Raw genomic sequence first — 22,776 nt, forward strand, 5'->3', positions numbered from 1 at the left:
AGCATAGTTAAAAAATGTTTTCCCTCCACTATACTGAATGTCTGCCTTTAAAAAGCTCCATCTCTGCAAGCTGATGTAAATAGTTATGGATCTTTTGATTGACTTATCTGGTGATTACATGAACAATAGGCTAGAATTTTGGGACTGTTATCCTGCCACTGTTAAATACTCTCTTAGATGTATGAAATTTTATCCTCTGACGAACAAGGCTTCGATCTATCAAGATTTGAATAAAGATATAAAACCACAGCAATATAAATATATACAGAAATATAAAAAAATAAGACTTTTAAATATAAGGGAGAAAGATGAAGTTTATATGGTTTAGTTATGTCCTGTATCAGCACAGTTACATTTTCCCCCTCCACTATACTGAATATCTGCCTTCCTTATATCTAAAAAAATCTCCATCTCTGAAAATTGATGTAAATGGTTATGGATCTTTTGATTGACTTATCTGGTAATCAACTGACCAATTAATTGGCTTAAACCTTGGGACTGGTATCCTGGCACTTTTACATACTCTGTTAGATACAGTAAATTTTATCATCTGATGAACAAAGCTTAGATCTATTGAGATGTGTAAGAATTAACTCCATACAATGGACTTTTTTTTCTGGATCAAAGGCATTTAGCCTTGTTTCTTTCTTCTAATTGCACATTTTATTTAACTAAAGAACTGCTTTGTTCTATATAGTAGCTATTCTAGGGACAGTAGTTATCCATTTCTTAAATCATTTTCACTCTTCCTCTTTGCATACCTCATATTGTTTAGCTTTATGGGAGTGTCAGCCTATAATGTGCAGCATTCTGCATTACACCGAATTGCTTGACAGTGTAATAAAGTATTTGACATTCTTTTGTTTTGTCACCGGTGGAGCATATGGTGGTACTAACATACCTCAAACTCCAGGAAGCACAAAAACTACCAGAAGCATAATGAAAAGGATACCAAAGCGCCAAAAGAAGGCTGGGTCTGAACTAGCAAAGGCTAAAAATACAATTCAGCAAAAATATATATACACTTTAATAACATACATATATGGTTACAGGTGCTAGACAACTGACAAATTTAAAATATAAAACTATGTATTTAAAAACAAGATATTAAATCAGAGACACTAGCCTTAGTCAATGGCTAGTTAAAGAACGCTAAAAAATTCCTGGTTTCCCAGTGAACAATACTCAAAATGTCCTTGGAATATGGTGAACACTTGATCTAATGGTGTATTGAAGATAGGATACACCGATGTCCTGCAAATGTATCTTAAAGATTTCTAAACAAGTACCTGCGAGTTAATAAAATATATACATATATATATATACAAATGACCCAAAATAAATTGAGTGAAGGTGAATTTGTCCTTAGTCGTTACAGCTGTGTCTGTGAGCTACAATAATGTGTCGTTTGAAATGAGTGACCTCACAATATATGATATGACTGTGTATGTAGATTGGGCACAGAAAAGGTGTTGTACAACTCAGTGCTAAATAAGGTGTCTGTGAATGTGCAAACTAGGTGACACTTAGAGATAACTTCCAAACAAATACGTAATCAAAAATATAAGACTTGAACCTTCAAAATATATGTGACATAGAATAGACAATCAAAACAGAATGTGATGATCCGTGTAACGTGAAATGACAAAAATAAATAAAAATACAAAAAATCAAATTTAGCAGTGCCAAATGTTCAGCAGTGAAAAAAATATATCACAATAATTAAAAATCAAAATCAAAAATCAAAAATCAGTGGCCACTGTTTGAAAAAGAAAGTTTAAGCGAACAGTCAATCCAACATACAAATATTCCTAAAACCCTTTGAATATGATAACGTTCCTGCAGTAATCCTGCAGCCGCAGCAGTGAGCTGGATTATAGAAGGAAAGTCTTGGTCTTCTCAGACTTTAAGCAATCCACAACGGTACCTAAAATAATAAAAAAAACACAATAGTGCAGATGGTTTTCCTAATCTTCTAACAATTAAAAAAGAACTCACCAGTCGACGCGTTTCGGTCTATGCTAGACCTTTATCAAGACTGGTATTATATACTTTCAAATGGTCTTTTATACCTGTATGTGAAATGCGGACCGGAAGTAATTGCTTAGTGCTTCCGGTTTCGTATATTCAATAAAATGTTTATTTTTCAGTTAACTTTTATGTAGAGGTGGTTTTCTTATTTCTTTTAGTTCTCAGAATGTTTCTACCTAACTCATTACTGGCTCGTAACTCCAATTATTGTCACGTAAATTCTTGTGACTGGGATCGGAATGACCGTTACAAACTACTTCCGGTATCCTTAGCTAAACTGCTTCCGGTCTGTTTCGTAATTAATTCAGATGGATAGACTTTAGTAAATGTATCCAATACATTAACACTTTTGTTTACTAATATACTATTCAGACCCTGCCTTTTTCATACTGTTTGCTTGGCCTTTTGTATAAAGATCATTTAGATTTTATGGGATGCAATATCAATATTACCTAAAAAATCTCTGAACAGGGGCGGTGTGTGTTTATATGCAAAATCATATTAAAAACTGTCTTTACGTGGCATATTGTCTCTACGTGGTGTATTCTCATATTGACAAGTTAAAATTCGTATAGCTGATCTGTCACTACTATCACAGTAAGCACGATTTCTTACGTGTACTGAATACTATTGGTTTCAATGTTATTGCTGTAGAGAGGAGAGTGTGTCCATACATTGTAATCTTATTGGTGCGGTTTTGTATTCATTCAAAACGTGGAATAGCTTTAAATCAATGCCAAAATATTATATTTTTCATTAATATTTAATATGTAATATAATTTGCAAGATGATATTGTCTTAACATAGCATTTTATATATGTCAATACTCTCATAACCAGCGTTATTACTTTCACTGGTAGGCATATAATTTGATAGCCTATAATGGTATAACAAATAGAAGGAAGGGAGGTGTGTAAAAGGGTAATCTCCTTATTGGTTCAAATTTTTTCATTCAGGAGCTAATGGGCGTATAGTTTGATAGCCTATACTGGTATAACGAATAGAAGGAAAAGGGGTGTGTAAAGAGGTAATCTCCTTATTGGTTCAAATTCTTTCATTCAGGAGCAAGTTTTTGTTAGCACAGAAAAGGAGGTGCGTTTAAGAGCTGTCTACTCGTTAGTGAATGTTTTCTTATTATATTTGAAAATTACATCTTAGCTATTGTTTTCAATGTGTCTATATTCATGTCTTGAAACAAAATTGAGAAATATGTTTATGAATATAGACACATTGAAAACAATAGCTAAGACGTAATTTTCAAATATAATAAGAAAACATTCACTAACGAGTAGACAGCTCTTAAACGCACCTCCTTTTCTGTGCTAACAAAAACTAGCTCCTGAATGAAAGAATTTGAACCAATAAGAAGATTACCTCTTTACACACCCCTTTTCCTTCTATTCGTTATACCAGTATAGGCTATCAAACTATACGCCCATTAGCTCCTGAATGAAAAAATTTGAACCAATAAGGAGATTACCCTTTTACACACCTCCCTTCCTTCTATTTGTTATACCATTATAGGCTATCAAATTATATGCCTACCAGTGAAAGTAATAACGCTGGTTATGAGAGTATTGACATATATAAAATGCTATGTTAAGACAATACCATCTTGCAAATTATATTAAATATTAAATATTAATGAAAAATATAATATTTTGGCATTGATTTAAAGCTATTCCACGTTTTGAATGAATACAAAACCGCACCAATAAGATTACAAGTATGGACACACCTTCCTATCTACAGCAATAACATTGAAACCAATAGGATTCAGTACACGTAAGAAACTGCGCTTACTGTGATAGTATTGGACACACTCTCCTCTCTACAGCAATAACATTGAAACCAATAGTATTCAGTACACGTAAGAAATCGTGCTTACTGTGATAGTAGTGACAGATCAGCTATACAAATTTTAGCTTGTCAATATGAGAATACACCACGTAGAGACAATATGCCACGTAAAGACAGTTTTTAATATGATTCTGCATATAAAAAAGGTAATATTGATATCGCAATCCCATAAAATCTAAACGATCTTTATACAAAAGGCCAAGCAAACAGTATGAAAAAGGCGGGGTCTGAATAGTATATTAGTAAACAAAAGTGCTAATGTATTGGATACATTTACTAAAGTCTATCCATCTGAATTAATTACGAAACAGACCGGAAGCAGTTTAGCTAAGGATACCGGAAGTAGTTTGTAACGGTCATTCCGATCCCAGTCACAAGAATTTACGTGACAATAATTGGAGTTACGAGCCAGTAATGAGTTAGGTAGAAACATTCTGAGAACTAAAAGAAAGAAGAAAACCACCTCTACATAAAAGTTAACTGAAAAATAAACATTTTATTGAATATACGAAACCGGAAGCACTAAGCAATTACTTCCGGTCCGCATTCACATACAGGTATAAAAGACCATTTGAAAGTATATAATAGCAGTCTTGATAAAGGTCTAGCATAGACCGAAACGCGTCGACTGGTGAGTTCTTTTTTAATTGTTAGAAGATTATGTAAACCATCTGCACTATTGTGTTTTTTTTATTATTTTAGGTACCGTTGTGGATTGCTTAAAGTCTGCGAAAACCAAGACTTTCCTTTTATAATCCAGCTCCCGCTGCGGCTGCAGGATTACTGCAGGAACGTTATCATATTCAAAGGGTTTTAGGAATATTTGTATGTTGGATTGACTGTTTGCTTAAACTTTCTTTTTCAAACAGTGGCCACTGATTTTTGATTTTTGATTTTGATTTTTAAATTATTGTGATATATTTTTCACTGCTGAACATTTGGCACTGCTAAATTAGATTTTTTGTATTTTTATTTATTTTTGTCATTTCACGCTACACGGATCATCACATTCGGTTTTGATTGTCTATTCTATGTCACATATATTTTGAAGGTTCAAGTCTTATATTTTTTATTACGTATTTGTTTGGAAGTTATCTCTTGATCAAAAAATTTTTATTGAGACAATTAAACGAGAAACAATACAGAGCCTTCAAATGATACAGAACAAGAACATTTGTACGTGTGAACACAATACATAAGGAGTCATAGCAATAGTTTGAGTGAATACAAGTATATACATATACATGGTAAGAGCATAAAAAAAGGGGCATGAAAGAGGTCTCTTTTCTGAAAGTGGTCTATATAAGGAAATATCGCATGGAGCTGTGTCTGCTATTAACTGCATTATGGAGTAGTATCTTTCTGTCTTGGGAACAGCGGGACCTGGGGGGAGTAGCGACCATATGGGGGTATAAGGAAGAAAAGGGGAGGAAGGGGAAAGAGAACACAGAGGGAGGGAGAATGAGAAAAAAAAGGGGGGGAGGGGGAAGGGAGGGAAGCTCTAGGGAAGGGGGATCTAAAGGTTAGTATCCCAGGCTGGGAATTTGGAAATCCAAGGGAACCAGATCTTGTGGAAAGAGTCCACCCTATCAAGGACTTTATAGGAATATTGTTCCATTTGTCCCACATAGTGGAGGGTGGATATAATCTGGGAAAGAGCCGGTGAGCTTTCCTCTTTCCAGGCTCTGGCTAGGGCGAGTTTCGTGGCCATAAGGACATATATTGTGAGGGCTTCTTCAGGGGGGTGAGGTTGGGCATCTGCATGTGTAGGAGGGCCACTTCTGGAGTGAATAGGGGAGTGAGGCCAAGTGAATGGAGGAGAGCGTATGTTTTCTTCCATAACGGCTGGATCACTGGGCAGGACCACCATATGTGAAGTGCCGTACCGCTAGTTCTGCATTTCCTCCAGCATTCAGGGGATTGCGACTGGTAGATCTTATGTAGGACAACTGGGACAAGGTGCCACCGAACCAGTACTTTGTAATATAGTTCCCAAAGAGTGGCGCAGTGAAGGAGTTTTTAGTGGTCATAATTCTGGAGTGCCAAACATCCAGTGGAGCAGTGAACCCTATTTCTTTTTCCCAAGCATGGTGCTGTGATATTTTGTGGGAGGGTTGTGAGTTAGTGAGGAAGTTGTAGTGGAAGGATAAGAGGTGTTTAAGACTATGGGCTCCCAGCCATGCCTTCTCCCAGAGTGTCATGGGACGGAGAGCCTGTTTGGGGTAACCCCAGGTGCGTAGGCGGGTACTCAAACGAAAACCTTCAAAGGTTAGTCTAGGTGGAAGTTGTAACTTAGTACATACGGCAGGGTGTGAGAGCCAGGTATCATTTTCATAAAAGTCTGTTACTAGGAGTGTTTGTAGTTGTGGCCACAGGTCATAGTGAGAGTCTGGTAGACAGTGTAGTGCAGCGGAGATTGTGAGCATAGGGGAAGGGTGAGGGGAGATATCTGGGTTATGTCTTATCTGGTCCCAGAATTGTAGTGCGTGTTTGAAAATAGGATGCAGGCTGTCAAGATCTCGTCTGTGATGGGTAGGAATCCACAGGAGATCAGGGAGGGTTACACTAGTGGGCAGTAGTGAGGACTCTAAGATATACCAGCTCAATTGTCTTTCGGGATCATTCCAGCGGAGGACGTGGGACAGCCTAGCTGCATTATGGTATGAGATTATATTCGGTAGGGCCAAGCCGCCTTGTGAGATCAGTTTTTCTAAGGTGTGTCCCGAGGTTCTGGGCCTACGGTCTCTCCACACGTAGGAGGTGATCAGGCTTTGGAGCCTGTTGAGAAGCAGTCTAGGGATGTTATAAGGGATGGCTCTGAGGAGGTAAGTGATCTTGGGGAGGAAAGACATCTTGACTGCAGCAATATGTCCGGTCCACGAGATCTCCCAGAACTCCCAAGACTCTAGGATCTTTTTAAAGTCTGATAGTCTATCAGTGAAATTCAGAGCTATCGTGGTGGAGGGGTCCGGGGAGAAATGGGCTCCCAAAATCTTAAGAGAAGAAGTGTTCCACTGGAAGTGGTGTGACATCTGCATGGGAGCAAGGTCATTAATAGGGATATTTACAGGGAGAGCTTCGGTTTTGGCGATATTGAGCTTGTAGAAGCTCAAGTCGCCAAATTTCTTTAGGTTGATAAATACTGCAAGAAGAGAGTCTTTGGGAGATGTTAAAAAAAGGGTGATGTCATCTGCGTAGAGGGAGATTTTGTGGGTATAAGGCCCGATGGTGAGGCCTCTAACACGGGGGTCACGCCGAATAGATTGGGCTAGGGGTTCTATGGCCAAAGCAAACAGGAGGGGAGATAGAGGGCAACCCTGTCTGGTACCGTTGGCTATGGTAAATTTGGAAGATTGGAACCCGGCTCCTCGGATGATGGCCGAAGGGTGGTGGTAGAGGGCCTTTACTGCAGATATAAAGACTGGAGGGATTTGAAGAGCATTCATGGTTTCCCATAAATATTCCCACCTGACCCTGTCGAACGCCTTTTCAGCGTCAAGCGACAGGGCCAGGAAGGGAGCGTCTCCTTGAGCTGCGAGGAAGTTATCTCTAAGTGTCACCTAGTTTGCACATTCACAGACACCTTATTTAGCACTGAGTTGTACAACACCTTTTCTGTGCCCAATCTACATACACAGTCATATCATATATTGTGAGGTCACTCATTTCAAACGACACATTATTGTAGCTCACAGACACAGCTGTAACGACTAAGGACAAATTCACCTTCACTCAATTTATTTTGGGTCATTTGTATATATATATGTATATATTTTATTAACTCGCAGGTACTTGTTTAGAAATCTTTAAGATACATTTGCAGGACATCGGTGTATCCTATCTTCAATACACCATTAGATCAAGTGTTCACCATATTCCAAGGACATTTTGAGTATTGTTCACTGGGAAACCAGGAATTTTTTAGCGTTCTTTAACTAGCCATTGACTAAGGCTAGTGTCTCTGATTTAATATCTTGTTTTTAAATACATAGTTTTATATTTTAAATTTGTCAGTTGTCTAGCACCTGTAACCATATATGTATGTTATTAAAGTGTATATATATTTTTGCTGAATTGTATTTTTAGCCTTTGCTAGTTCAGACCCAGCCTTCTTTTGGCGCTTTGGTATCCTTTTCATTCTACTTATTTTTTAACTACTAGGAGTCAATTTCCGAAGCTAGGGTCATTTCCAGGCAGGCGCTCAGTGTTACCCATCTATAACATTGTTTACTACCAGAAGCATAGACAACCAAAGCAGTGAATTCAGATCTGGTTAAATACTACTCTACCCAATGTACTTGCCTCATCTTAATTAAAGGGACAGGAAACCACAACATTTTCATTCATGATTCGGATAGAACCGAGAATTTCAAACAAATTTCCAATTTACTTCTATTATCAAGTTTGCCTTATTATCTTGTTACCCATTGCGGAAGGAACAACATTACACTGCTGGCAGCTAGCTGAACACATCTAGTTAGCCAATCACAAGAGAAAATTTGTTCAGGCACCAATCAGCAGCTAGCTCCCACTAGTGTAGGATATGTGTGTATTCTTTTTCAACAAGAGATACCAAAAGAACATAGCACATTTTAAAATAGAAGTGAATTTAAAAGTGTCTTAAAATTACATGCTGTATCTGAATAATGCAGGTTTAATTTTGACTTTCCTATCCCTTTAAGGTCAGCAGAGAAGATTATTTTAGCTTTATTGCATACCAAAATATACCAAACTTGATTACACTTCACACCCCTTTAGAAATATAGCAGCATTCAGACTTTTTACATGAACTATGTCATTTAATGAACTATTTTTGTAACACAAAAAATGTATTGTACATTTGTATATATAACTTAAACCGTTTATGTATGACTTTTATATTAAAAAAATAAATTCTGTATTGCTGAACATTTGTTTGCTTGTTCACTCCTATTCTTACCTAAAATAATCACTGTACAAGCATATATAATCACAGCAAGAGTATTAACCAACATTTAAATACTATACATAGGCAGAAATACAGCAAAAAACAGAACCCATCATAGAAGATACTGATTTGGATCGCAAAAGAAGAGAGACTGAAGCGTTGTTACAAAGTATTGGAATCTCACCAGAACCACCTCTAGGTACTAAGAACAATATATTATTAATGTATTGCAAAATACCAATAAACACACACACACATATTTATACACACACACATTTATATATTTATACATACACACATTTATATATTTATACACACACACATATTTATATATTTATACACACACATATATATTTATACACACACATATTTATATATTTATACACACACACATATTTATATATTTATACACACACATATATATTTATACACACACATATTTATATATTTATACACACACATATATTTATATATTTATACACACACATATATATTTATACACACACATATTTATATATTTATACACACACACATATTTATATATTTATACACACACATATATATTTATACACACACATATATATTTATACACACACATATTTATATATTTATACACACACATATATTTATATATTTATACACACACATATATATTTATACACACACATATTTATATATTTATACACACACACATATTTATATATTTATACACACACATATTTATATATTTATACACACACACATATTTATATATTTATAAACACACATATTTATATATTTATATACACACACATATTTATATATTTATACACACACACATATTTATATATTTATACACACACATATTTATATATTTATATACACACACATATTTATATATTTATACACACACATATTTATATATTTATATACACACACATATTTATATATTTATACACACACACATATTTATATATTTATACACACACATATTTATATATTTATATACACACACATATTTATATATTTATACACCCACATATTTATATATTTATACACACACACATTTATTTATTTATACACACACATATTTATATATTTATACACACACACATTTATATATTTATATACACACACATATTTATATATTTATACACACACATATTTATATATTTATACACACACACATTTATATATTTATACACACACACATTTATATATTTATACACACACACATTTATATATTTATATACACACATTTATATATTTATACACACACATATTTATATATTTATACACACACATTTATATATTTATACCCACACACATTTATATATTTATACACATACATATTTATATACACACACATATTTATATATTTATACACACACACATTTATATATTTATACACACACACATTTATATATTTATACACACACATATTTATATATTTATACACACACACATTTATATATTTATACACACACATATTTATATATTTATACACACACATATTTATATATTTATACACACACATTTATATATTTATACACACACACATTTATATATTTATACACACACACATTTATATATTTATATACACACGCATTTATATATTTATACACACACATATTTATATATTTATACACACATTTATATATTTATACACACACACATTTATATATTTATACACATACATATTTATATATTTATACACACACATATTTATATATTTATACACACACACGCACACACATTTATATATTTATACACATACACATATTTATATATTTATAAACACACACATATGTATATATTTATGCACACACACATTTATATATTTATATACACACACATATTTATATATTTATAAACACACACATATGTATATATTTATACACACACACACATTTATATATTTATACACACACACGCACACACATTTATATATTTATATACACACACATATTTATATATTTATAAACACACACATATGTATATATTTATACACACACACATTTATATATTTATATACACACACATATTTATATATTTATAAACACACACATATGTATATATTTATACACACACATTTATATATTTATATACACACACATATTTATATATTTATAAACACACACATATGTATATATTTATACACACACACATTTATATATTTATACACACACGCACACACATTTATATATTTATAAACACACACTCACACACATATCTATATATTTATAAACACACACTCACACACATATTTATATATTTATAAACACACACATATTTATATATTTAAACACACACACATTTATATATTTATACACACATACACATATTTATATATTTATACACACACACGCACACACATTTATATATTTATACACACACATATTTATATATTTATACACACACACATTTATATATTTATACACACACATATTTATATATTTATAAACACACACATATTTATATATTTATACACACACACATTTATATATTTATACACACACACACATATTTATATATTTATACACAAACACGCACACACATTTATATATTTATAAACACACACTCACACACATATTTATAAATTTATAAACACACACATATTTATAAACACACACACATTTATATATTTATACACACACATATTTATATATTTATACACATACACGCACACACATTTATATATTTATACACACACACATATTTATATATTTATAAACACACACTCACACACACATTTATATATTTATACACACACACATTTATATATTTATACACACACACACACACATATTTATATATTTATACACACACACGCAACACATTTATATATTTATAAACACACACTCACACACATATTTATATATTTATAAACACACACATATTTATAAACACACACACATTTATATATTTATACACATACACGTACACACATTTATATATTTATACACACACATATTTATATATTTATAAACACACACTCACACACACATTTATATATTTATAAACACACACACTCACACACATATTTATACACATACACATATTTATGTATTTATACACACACCTGCACACACATGTATATATTTATAAACACACATTCACACACAGATTTATATATTTATAAACACACACATGCACACACATTTATATATTTATAAACACACACTCACACACATATTTATACACACATATAATTATATATTTATACACACACACATATTTATATATTTATACACACACACGCAAACACATTTATATATTTATAAACTCACACACATTTACATATTTATAAACACACACTCACACACATATTTATATATTTATAAACACACACACACATTTATATATTTATACACACACATATTTATATATTTATAAAAACACACACATATTTATACACACACACACATATTTATATACAGTATTTACTAGCTGTTGCCTGCAGATTTTGTGATTTGTAAAAAATATCAAAAAACGCGACTACTCGCAACAACATGTGCGATTTATATAATAATAATTTGCGATTTATATAGCGCTTTTCTCCCTGCGAGACTCAAAGCACTTTACTAATATACCAACATAAGACATAAAAGTTAGGAGTTTCTGAAGGTCAGAAAAGCGGACTGAATGCCTGATGGAAGAGGTGGGTCTTAGCTTTTTTTAAAAGTCTGTAAGGACGGAGCCTCTCTGATTGCGCACGGTAAAGAGTTTCAGAAAGTAGGGGCAGTGTGGCAGAATGCTTTGGAGCCTGAGTTTGTCCTTATTCTTGGCACTGAGAGGAGGGATGTGTTGACTGACCTAAGTCACCCAGTTGGGTGATCGTGGGATATTTTTGATCCCCTCACCAAGAGTAACTCTGTTTTGTCCGGGTTCACTTTGAGAAAGCTAGCATTCATCCATTCTATGAGGTCTGTTAAGCAACTGTTTATGCAGCATGCTGGGTCTGTAGTATCTGGAGCAAAGGAGAAGTAGAGTTTTGTGTCATCAGCGTAACAATGATACATTAGGCCATGTCGGTTAATGATGTCCCTCAGTGATAGTAAGTAAATTGCGAATAGCATGGGAGTCAGGATAGATCCTTGTGGAACTCCACAGGCCAGTTCTGTTGGTGCTGATGAGCTTGATCCTGATATTACTCTCTGTGATCTACCAGCGAGGAAAGATTTTAAACCAGTTAAAGACTGTGCTTCCTAGACCACAGATGTACTGCAAGCGCTCTATTAGAATCCTATGGTCAATGTTGTCAAATGCAGCTGAGAGATCCAGGAGGATTGGAATGGAGATTATTTAGCACTCTGACTAGTGCTGTTTCAGTGCTGTGGTGGCATCTGAAGCCTGACTGGAAAGGATTGAATATGTTAAGCCATGATAAATGGGTTTCCAGTTGAGTTGCCACTACTTTTTCAATTATTTTCCCCAGAGGTTGGATACTGGTCTGTAATTAGTCATGCAGTCTGGGTCTAATAAAGGTTTCTTTAGGAGTGGTTTTACCACAGCTTCTTTTAGAGTATCTGGGAAGTCTCCTGTTTTTAGTGAACACTGAACTATTTTTGTGAGGACTGGGGCAGGTGTTTCAATGCATCCAGATATGAACTGAGTTGGAGCAGGGTCTAAGTCACACGTAGTAGGGTGCAACTTTTGTATGGTGTTTTTAACTTCTTTTATATCCACATTTGTAAAAGTGGACCATAAACTGGGGCAATCTGGCATTCCATTGTAGTGGTTCTGGTGTGTAACTGTTTGGCCTGCTGTGATAGCGGTTTGGATTGAGGAAATCTTGTCTCTGAAGAAGTTCGCAAATGCTTCACATTTATCCTGAGAAAAGCTGGTGGGGCTAAGCATGCATGCTGGTTTGCAGAGCCTTTCTACTGTGCGTGCACACTTCTTGAGTTTTCAGTAATTCTCTGTGTTTCTTGTAATCTAAATTCTATTTTTTGTGTCTATAATATCTTTGTTTTTTGAGATATAGGTATCGTCATAAATAATTTTGACCCCCCTTAAGTAGATTTTTGGGAAATGGTAAAACGTGCTTTTTTATTTTTCAAGGAGAATCTAAATACCAATTTTCTAGTTTATAACATCGTCGGGTTTTTTAGATATAGGTATCCTCATAAATCAGCCCCCTTCTTTTGACTCCCTTAAGTGGATTTTGGAGAAATGGTAAAACACGTGTTTCTTTATTTTTCAAGGAGAATCTAAATACCAATTTTCATGTCTGTAACATTGTCCAGTTTTTGAGATATAGGTATCCTCATAAATCAGCCCCCCTCTTTTGAACCCCCATAAGTGGATTTTGGGGAAATGGTAAAACACGTAATTCTTTATTTTTCAAAGAGAATTAAAATACCAATTTTCATGTCTGTAACATCTCCGTTTTTTGAGATATAGGTATCCTCATAAATCAGCCCCCCTCTTTTGACCCCCCTTTAAATTGATTTTGGGGAAATGGTAAAACATGTGTTTCTTTATTTTTCAAGGATAGAATCAATACCAACGTCCACAACAGCAAGGAGCTGTTCACAGACATCAAGGAATTCTCCAATCCCAACAGCAACACCAACGACATCCCACCCTCCCAGGACCTCTGCGATAACCTTGCAATGTACTTCCACCGCAAGATTGTCGACATCTATGACAGCTTAGCACCCCAGAACTCATCCACCACCACCTACCCACCTACTCCCACCGATACCTCACCCACTGACCATCTGGAGCGCCCTCACCACAGAGGACACCATCAGAATCATGAGATCGATCCACTCTGGAGCACCCTCGGACCCATGCCCGCATCACATTTTCAACAAAGCGGTTGACACCATCACCCCCAAGCTCTGCAGCACCTTCCCGGATGACTGGAAGCACGCAGAATTAAAACCCCTACTGAAAAAACCCACGGCTGACCCCAATGATCCGAAGAACTACCGCCCAATCTCTTTGCTCCCCTTTGCGGCCAAAGTCATCGAGAAGTCCATCAACGCGCAACTCGTTGACTACATTGAAGCCAACCACACCCTGGACCCCTCCCAATCCAGTTTCAGGAGCAACCACAGCACCAAGACCGCCCTCCTCACCGCCACAGACGACATCCTCGCCCTACTCGACCGAGGAGAGACCGCCGCCCTCATTCTCCTAGACCTCTTAGCAGCATTCGACACTGTCTCCCACCTCACCCTCCACAACCGACTACACGATGCCGGCATACGCGACAAAGTCCTGGAATGGATCACCTCCTTCCTCACCAGCAGATCCCAGAAAGTTAGACTCCCTCCCTTCACCTCCAAGCCCACAGAAATCAGCTGCGGTGTACCCCAAGGCTCTTCTCTGAGCCCCACTCTATTCAACATCTACATGGCCTCTCTCTCCGCCATCGCCCGACGACACAACCTCAACATCGTCTCCTACGCCGACGACACCCAGCTAATCATCTCACTCACCAGTGACCCCACCACCGCCAAGAGAAACGTTCACGAATGGCTGACAGCAGTCGCCACCTGGATGAACTACAACTGCCTAAAGCTGAACGCAGACAAGACTGAAGTCCTCCTCCTCGGTCCCACCACATCCGCGTGGAATAACTCCTGGTGGCCAACAGCCCTCGGACACCCTCCAACCCCCACCGACCATGCACGAAATCTAGGCATCATCCTGGACTCATCGCTCTCCATGGACCGGCAAATCAACGCTGTCTCTTCTGCATGCTTCCACACACTTCACCTGCTGCGAAAGATCTTCAAATGGATCCCAACCGAGACCAGGAAGACTGTCACTCACACCCTCGTCAGCAGCTGAATGGAGTATGGTAACGCACTCTACGCTGGCACCATCAAGCTCCAAAAGAGACTACAGCGCATCCAGAACTCCTCGGCCAGACTAATCCTTGACATCCCTCGTCAATGCCACATCACCAAATACCTGCGGGACCTGCACTGGCTCCCCATCAACAAAAGAATAACCTTCAAGCTTCTCACCCATGCATTCAAGGCCCTCCACAACATCGGTCCCGAATACTTGAACCACCGCGTTACCTTCTACACCCCTGCCAGACAACTTCGATCGGCCGACCAAGCCCTCGCTGTCATCCCCCGCATCAGGAAATCCACAGTGGGAGGCAGATCCTTCTCTCATCTGGCTGCCAAGACTTGGAACACCCTCCCGCTGCACCTTAGACAAGCTACCGCCCTAACTAAGTTCAGAAAGGACCTCAAGACCTGGCTCTTCGACTGAACTGCAACCCTCTGCGCCTTGAGACCTTACGGGTGAATAGCCGCGCTTTACAAGAACCCAATAGATAGAATAGAAGGAGAATCTAAATACCAATTTTAAGGTCTGTAACATTGTCGGTTTTTGAGATATAGGTATCGTCATAAATAAGCCCCCCTCTTTTGAACCCCCGTAAGTGGATTTTGGGGAAATGGTAAAACACTTGTTTCTTTATTTTTCAAGGAGTATCTAAATACCAATATTCACGTCTGTAACATCGTCTTTTTTGTAGATATAAGTATCCTCATAAATCAGCACCCCCTTTTGACACAACCCCCCCTTAAGTGGATTTTGGGGAAATGGTAAAAAACTTATTTCTTTAATTTCCAAGGATAATTTAAATTTCCAAGGAGAATTTAAATACAAATTTTCACGTCTGTAACATCGTTGGTGTTTGAGATCTAGGTATCCTCATAAAAAAGTTCACTCCCCTTTTTCACCCCCTTAGGGACATATAGCTCAGCATGCTAAGGCACTGTGGCTGAGCTCTGTAGCAACCCAAGGGTTGCAGGTTCGATCCCTGGCGGGGTCCATTCAGCCTTCAGTCACACATATTTATATATTTATACACACCTAAACACACATATTTATACACACATATTTATACACACACATATATTTATATATTTAAACACATCCACACACACATATTTATATATACATACACACATATTTATATATATTTACACGCATAAATATTTACATATTTATACACAAACATATTTATATTTTATATATTTATACACACACTCCAGGATAGAATAGGATAGCTTAGCTGTTGGCTACTGATTTAACCATTTTATAAAATGTTTTTTGTTTTATTTTTACTCACAACAGTACAGACTTACCTTTTTAAGCCTGCTAATAATATATCTCTCTAATGTATCATTTTATTGTAAAAAGATGACACTGGCTTGTGCAGCCATTGGATCACAATCCTTTACAAACGCTTATAATATGATCTGTCTACAATAATTGCCAAGTTTATATGATGATTTTGTAGAAAATCTTCAAAATAATTGTAATGTTAAGCTCTCATTGGATGAATGACTAAGGGCTAGATTACAAGTGGAGCGCAATCATTTGCACCCAAGCGATAAGGGGTTTGCACTCATTAGACTTAACGCTCGTATTACAAGTTGAAAGTATGCGATCCCGTGAGTGCTATCGCAATTTACGCTAGAATCATTACCACGATCTTAGAGCTGTGGTTGCACAAAAAACATTGAAAATATATTACAAAGTACAGTTACACTAATAATAACACCATCCACAAGGGTATTTAGGTTTTGTGCTGCCCTAGGTACTCAAAACTCTGCTGCCCCCCAAAACCCCCCCATAATAGTTTTTGGTCAGGGTGGTCAGGACGTTTTTATTTTTTTTCAAAGCCAACATTTCTGAACAAAGGGGGAGGAGGCAGGGACAGTGCTGAGAGGGGGTGGGTATTGAAAAACCAGAATAATGTAGAATGATTGCAAGACATTTGTATAGGGCACAGCATTTTAATTTATAGAATTGCCTTTTTTTTTTCATAAAAAATTGCATGACTTGACATCAAAGAAATGTACTTGTTATCCAGCAGGTCAGGAATACCTGTGATGCAATGGCAGAGAAAGAAACATTTTTTTTAGGTATAAACAATTTGACCATGTAGTTTGCTCATATGCCTATCTATAACTGTCAGCTTAATAGACCCATCCCATGCCCATCATGGCTGAGCCACATTGTCCTGCGCGGCTGCGCCCCACTTTACCTCTAAGCAGGGAAGAGACACCGCTCCCTGGACCATTCTAAAATTTTCCAGGGCTTATAAGATCAACGCGCGCATGCGGCTCAACTTCGCATGATCAGCTGCATCAGAGGGTCGTAAAAAATAAAACAAAAAACATAAGCTATATTGTGAAGCACTCCAAAGTACAAACACAAATCAGTAGAAAAATATTTCTAAATTATGGCTCCAATGAAGACAGGATGATGTTTGATTTTTTTTTAACACTTATTAAAATGTAAAATACAAAGGCATAACACAGGGCTCAGCAAACACGGAGCAGTGTTTTTATATTTTCGTCTTGTTTCAATAAATTGTATTCACACATTATCCCTTCTTCATTGGAGCCATATTTTAGAAATACTTTTGTCTTGCAACATGACCGATGTTCAGCCTCACTGCTAAAAATTGCCCTGCAGATCACAGCATGTTCTGCTTGGAACAATTCTGCAGCATGTTCTGCTTGGAACAATTCTGCAGCATGTTCTGCTTGGAGCTCGCCACCTTCTGATAGTGATCCAGATGCGCTGGTGAAGCAACTGCACTCTGACGGTCGGGCCCTTGGTGTCAAAAAGTGCCATTTCCCCAAAATCTGCTGCCCTAGGCACGGGCCTTGTTGGCCTAGGCCAAAATACGCCCCTGACACCATCTAATAAAAATGATTCAAATAGAAAATTGGCCAAAACAGTTATAAAGCCTCAAAGATATGAGATCTCGGGTGTTAGGGAAAAAAAGCTGGCAAAGGGCTTTAAAGGGACACTAAACCCAATTTTTTTTTCTTTAATGATTCAGGTAGACCATGCAAATTTCAGCAACTTTCTAATTTACTCCTACTATCAATATTTTTACGTTCTCTTGCTATCTTTATTTAAAAAGCAGGAGTATAACGCTTAGGAGCCAGCCCATTTTAGGTTCAGCACCCTGGATAATGATTGCTTATTGTTGGCTACATTTAGCAAACCAATAAGCAAGCATAACCCAGGTTCTCAACCAAAAATGGGCCGGCTCTTAAGCTTTACATTCCTGCTTTTTAAATAAAGTTGCTTAAAATTGCATGCTCTATCGGAAGCATTAAAGAAAAAATGTGGGTTTACGGTCCCTTTAACATAGAGACACATACATATACATGTCTAAAGATGTGTGTGTATATATATATATATATATATATATATATATATATATATGTATATATATATATATATATGTGGCCATATGTATTTATATGTGTATATATGTATTTACAGACATATATACACATATAAACACATAAATATATATGTATACATATATATAAAAGTGCATTAGAGCCCTTTTTAATAAAGGTTTTAACTGTGTATTTACTGTAAATATTTCACATTCCAATGTTCTGCACATTGCAGAATATGTTCTATGTATTTTTAAATAGATATTCTTATATAGAACACTCTCCCTCGTGCTGTCGGGCTTTATCCTAATCTTTCTTCCTTTAAATGTTCCCTGAAGACTTTTCTGTTCAGAGAAGCCTACCACCCAACTAAATAATAAATTAATTTCACTTACCTAACATTTCCCTTATCTAACGCTGCATTAACATCATTCTAAATCTTGCAGTCCTCACCTCCTGTTTCTTAACCTCCTACCATTCTAGATTGTAAGTTCCCACAGGAATAGGGCCCTCAATCCCACCTGTATGTGTTTGTAAATTACAAGTCTTGTACTCTTTAATTTATATGAATTGTATCCATGGACAGCGCTGCAGAATATGTTGGCGCTTCATAAATAAAGTATAATAATAATAATAATAATATATCTATACCTATACATATGTGTAGCAGAGATGTGCACTCTCACTTCCAAATCGTCTGCCAGGGTGCTAGTGGATATTATAGAAAATTGAAGAAACTTGCACTCTCTGGTTTTATTTAAAAATATCTTTACTGTGATACAAAGTGTAACGTTTCGTGGATATTGTATCCACTTCCTCAGACACAGGCAATACAAAGTGAAGCACATTTAAAATAAAAAAATCAAACAAATACAAACCCCACACCCTAATTAGATTAAAAAAAACGTCATTACAAATAAACTGTCTGAGAATACTTCAATATCCTAAGTGAAAGTGACTCTGTTTAACCCCTTAATGACCACAGCACTTTTCCATTTTCTGTCCGTTTGGGACCAAGGCTATTTTTACATTTTTGCGGTGTTTGTGTTTAGCTGTAATTTTCCTCTTACTCATTTACTGTACCCACACATATTATATACTGTTTTTCTCGCCATTAAATGGACTTTCTAAAGATACCATTATTTTCATCATATCTTATAATTTACTATAAAAAAAATGATAAAATATGAGGAAAAATGGAAAAAAACACACCTTTTCTAACTTTGACCCCCAAAATCTGTTACATATCTAAAACCACCAAAAAACACCCATGCTAAATAGTTTCTAAATTTTGTCCTGAGTTTAGAAATACCCAATGTTTACATGTTCTTTGCTTTTTTTGCAAGTTATAGGGCCATAAATACAAGTAGCACTTTGCTATTTCCAAACCATTTTTTTCCAAAATTAGCGCTAGTTACATTGGGACACTGATATCTTTCAGGAATCCCTGAATATCCCTTGACATGTATATATTTTTTATTAGTAGACATCCCAAAGTATTGATCTAGGCCAATTTTGGTATATTTCATACCACCATTTCACCGCCAAATGCGATCAAATACAAAAAATCGTTCACTTTTTCACAAATTTTTTCACAAACTTTCGATTTCTCACTGAAATTATTTACAAACAACTTGTGCAATTATGGCATAAATGGTTGTAAATTCTTCTCTGGGATCCCCTTTGTTCAGAAATAGCACACATATATGGCTTTGGCATTGCTTTTTGGTAATTAGAAGGCCGCTAAATGCCACTGCGCACCACAAGTGTATTATGCCCAGCAGTTAAGGGGTTAATTAGGGAGCTTGTAGGGTTAATTTTAGCTTTAGTGTAGTGTAGTAGACAACCCCAAGTATTGATCTAGGCACATTTTGGTATATTTCATGCCACCATTTCACCGCCAAATGCGATCAAATTAAAAAAACTTCTACCGGGTATATGAACAAACACACTGGCGATAATCATAAACCTAAACCAATTAATAACCATATTGCTCAAGTGGATCTATAATTACTCACCCCCATAGAGTCGTGGCACTCCTCCAAATGACAATCTGTCTGCCCCTGGAGCGATAAAGCGCCGCTCACTAGTCCAGTGACCACATCACGTGGTAGGCATCCACGAATCACGTAGGAGTCCAGGTTGTCATGGGGATGGTCGAGCACATTGTAACCTACTATCATACACGGACCTGGAATAAGTAACAGAGGCGATCAATGTATAAAAACGTTTGAAACACGCACTAACATGTTACCATACTAAAGGACCCAGGGCACAAGCAAACTCATCACTATATGGAAAGTGAAACTGTGATAGTAACTAACCTCTACAGAAAAACAGCGTCCTATTGAATAACAATCATAGGTATGCCTAAGCCAATAAGAGATCCTAGCAACTCCTTGATAGAGCTGCATATGCATAAGAAACTACCAGCATACAATAAATTTGAATGGCCACGACTAATATACAGATCCTAATAAGAGAGTCATATGATATGTCTAGCAATGGGTCTCACTGCAGAGGAAAACATTTTTGCCAAATATTTCTCCATAACTACACAAGAGCAGTGGTATGGGACACCAATCAGCATTATGCAAATACCAATCTAAGTATACAGTGTATAAATCCTAAACTCACAACACTATTTTAGTACTAAGGAAAATTGAATGCTACAAAGGAAGTGATTAACTTACCCCAAAGGCATATATGTATACATGAATTGTGGGCTCTCAAACTTCATCAGACCCGTTAGGTACCCATTTTTAGGGGCTGAGCTCACATAAATGTGACCCTGGACTCTCATGGCGGACACAACTATAGGTCACAAAAAACATTGCAAATCAAACATGGTATTTAAAGTGTTGAGCCGGTAGATCCACTTTGCCTCTACTTGTAGGAGGAGCTTTTTCCTATCCCCATCATGTTTAGGTGGAGGGACATGGTCAATCAGGGTGAATCAAAGATCGTGTACCCCATGGCCTAGTTCCAAAGAATGCCATGCCCTGGTTGGTCACTAGTCCCTTTCTTTAAGGTGCTCCTAATGGCAGACCTGTGGTTGGCAAGACGTGTCCTCGCATTGTCTGTGGTCTTCCCCACGTAAAACCTACCACAACTGCAGTTCAACAAATATACTACATATGTAGTGGTGCAGGTGATAAAGTGTCTTATTTGGTATCTCTTCTGCTGATGCGGGTGTCGGAAGGTGGACCCTTGGATCATGGCACTACAAGTAGTGCAGCCGATACACCTGTAGGAACCATGTTTCTTTCTCTGATGAAGCCAAGTATCCTGTTTGTAACAGTGGCTGGGGTCAGTGACCAGAAGTGAGTCCTTCAGACTTCTGTCTCGTTTAAAGCCCACTCTTGGGTTCTGCCATTGTTTAAACAGAAGTGTAGGGTCACTCTGTACAATGTGCCAATGTTGCCTGAGCGCTTTCCCCAAGGTCCCGGTAGTTAGACTGTAAGTGGTTTTTAAAGGTCATTCTTGGCTCATCATCTTTTGTAGCTGTATTGGGTAGTGTATTCCCAATCTCTGCAGAGGACCTGCTTTTCCCAATCAAATGTGGGTTATATCCTCTTTGGATAAATCTTTGTTCCATGTCCGCTAGTTGTTCACTTCTACCCAGGGCTTCGCTATTGTTCTGAATGACCCGGCACATTTGAGCCTTTGGAAACGCTTTTAGAAGGGCTGTCAGGTGGCTGCTGGTAGTGTGTAGAATCGAATTCCTATCGGTCGGTTTTCTATATATGGCAGTCCCCAAATTGGCTATTCTCTTGCTTGAAAATTCTG

General features: G+C 36.5%; 1 protein-coding gene across 1 annotated transcript in view; it reads left to right on the plus strand.

The window, feature by feature from the left end:
• The window catches only part of LOC128661461 (cytoplasmic dynein 1 intermediate chain 1-like), a 711,349-nt gene that overhangs the window by 13,057 nt on the left and 675,516 nt on the right, over positions 1 to 22,776 (plus strand). Inside the window, exon 3 of the mRNA XM_053715712.1 lies at positions 8,903 to 9,017. Coding sequence (XP_053571687.1) covers positions 8,903 to 9,017 — 115 coding nt within the window. The remainder of the gene's footprint in view (positions 1 to 8,902; positions 9,018 to 22,776) is intronic.

This window comes from Bombina bombina, chromosome 5 (genome assembly GCF_027579735.1).
Source record: "Bombina bombina isolate aBomBom1 chromosome 5, aBomBom1.pri, whole genome shotgun sequence".
Lineage (NCBI taxonomy): Eukaryota > Metazoa > Chordata > Amphibia > Anura > Bombinatoridae > Bombina > Bombina bombina.